The following is a 1,303-nucleotide window of genomic DNA, read 5'->3' as shown; positions in this document are numbered from 1 at the left end:
AACTCATGAAAATAAAGTCAAGTTATGGAGTTAAAGAACGTTTTCCATAGAGAAAGAAATATTTGTATAGTATAGCAAGAGGAGTGTCTGTTTGAATGATTTTAACTCAACATTATCTTCTGCACTCTGCACAGGACTCCAGGACCAGGAACTGCAGATGCCCAACAGCAGCTCCATCAGCGAGTTCCTCCTGCTGGCGTTGGCAGACACGCGGCAGCTGCAGCTCCTGCACTTCTGGCTCTTGCTGGGCATCTACCTGGCTGCCCTCCTGGGCAACGGCCTCATCAACACAGCCGTAGCCTGCCACCACCGCCTGCACAGCCCCATGTACTTCTTCCTGCTCAACCTCGCCCTCCTCGACCTGGGCTGCATCTCCACCACTCTCCCCAAAGCCATGGCCAATGCCCTCTGGGACACCAGGGACATCTCCTATGCAGGATGTGTTGCACAGGTCTTTTTCTTTTTGTTTTTGTTTTCAGCAGAGTATTGCATTCTCACCATCATGTCCTATGACCGCTATGTTGCCATCTGCAAGCCCCTGCACTATGGGACCTGGATGGACAGCAGAGCTTGTGCCACCATGGCAGCAGCTGCCTGGGGCACTGGGCTTCTCTATTCCCTGCTGCACACTGCCAATACATTTTCACTGCCTCTCTGCCAAGGCAATGCTGTGAATCAGTTTTTCTGTGAAATCCCCCAGATCCTCAAGCTCTCCTGCTCAAAGTCCTATCTCAGAGAAGTTGAGCTTAGTGCAATTAGTGCCTTTGCTTTACTTGGGTGCTTTGTATTCATTGTTGTGTCCTATGTGCAGATCTTCAGGGCCGTGCTGAGGATGCACTCTGAGCAGGGACGGCACAAAGCCTTCTCCACGTGCCTCCCTCACCTGGCTGTGGTCTCCTTGTTTCTCAGCACTGTGGTGTTTGCCCACCTGAAGCCCTTCTCCATTTCCTCCCCATTCCTGAATCTGATGGTGGCAATTCTCTACTCGGTCGTTCCTCCAACACTGAACCCTATTATCTACAGCATGAGGAACAAGGAGATCAAGCATGCCCTCAGCAAAATGTTGCAATGTGCCATATCCCATCTTCAATAAGGTGCACATCATCATTCCCAATGATGGTTCTTTATATTTTATGTACATATGACTTTTTGTTTTTGTGTGTAAGTGTAATAGAATGATCTTGAAATAAAAAGTTGCAATTTATTCCTCTTCTTCTTTCCCATCTACTTGCCATTTTCTCACAACAAGAGCTCTTGTAAATATGAAACCAGATTCCCCAAATAGATTAAAAGACACTAGAAA

The 1,303-nt window shown here is 47.7% G+C and overlaps 1 protein-coding gene across 1 annotated transcript; it reads left to right on the top strand.

The window, feature by feature from the left end:
• The first annotated feature begins 157 nt into the window (after positions 1 to 157).
• Positions 158 to 1,093, top strand: LOC109364835 (olfactory receptor 14J1-like). Its single transcript, XM_031557665.1, has one exon. The coding sequence runs from the start codon at positions 158 to 160 to the stop codon at positions 1,091 to 1,093; it is 936 nt and encodes a 311-aa protein (XP_031413525.1).
• Positions 1,094 to 1,303: the final 210 nt, after the last annotated feature.

This window comes from Meleagris gallopavo, unplaced genomic scaffold (assembly GCF_000146605.3).
Source record: "Meleagris gallopavo isolate NT-WF06-2002-E0010 breed Aviagen turkey brand Nicholas breeding stock unplaced genomic scaffold, Turkey_5.1 ChrUn_random_7180001926494, whole genome shotgun sequence".
Lineage (NCBI taxonomy): Eukaryota > Metazoa > Chordata > Aves > Galliformes > Phasianidae > Meleagris > Meleagris gallopavo.
Note: the sequence above shows the minus strand (reverse complement) of the source record. Positions and strands in the feature narration are given on the sequence as shown.

Excerpts from the sequence above, each read along its gene's own strand:
- LOC109364835 (XM_031557665.1), top strand. The coding sequence starts at position 158 with ATGCCCAACAGCAGCTCCATCAGCGAGTTCCTCCTGCTGGCGTTGGCA.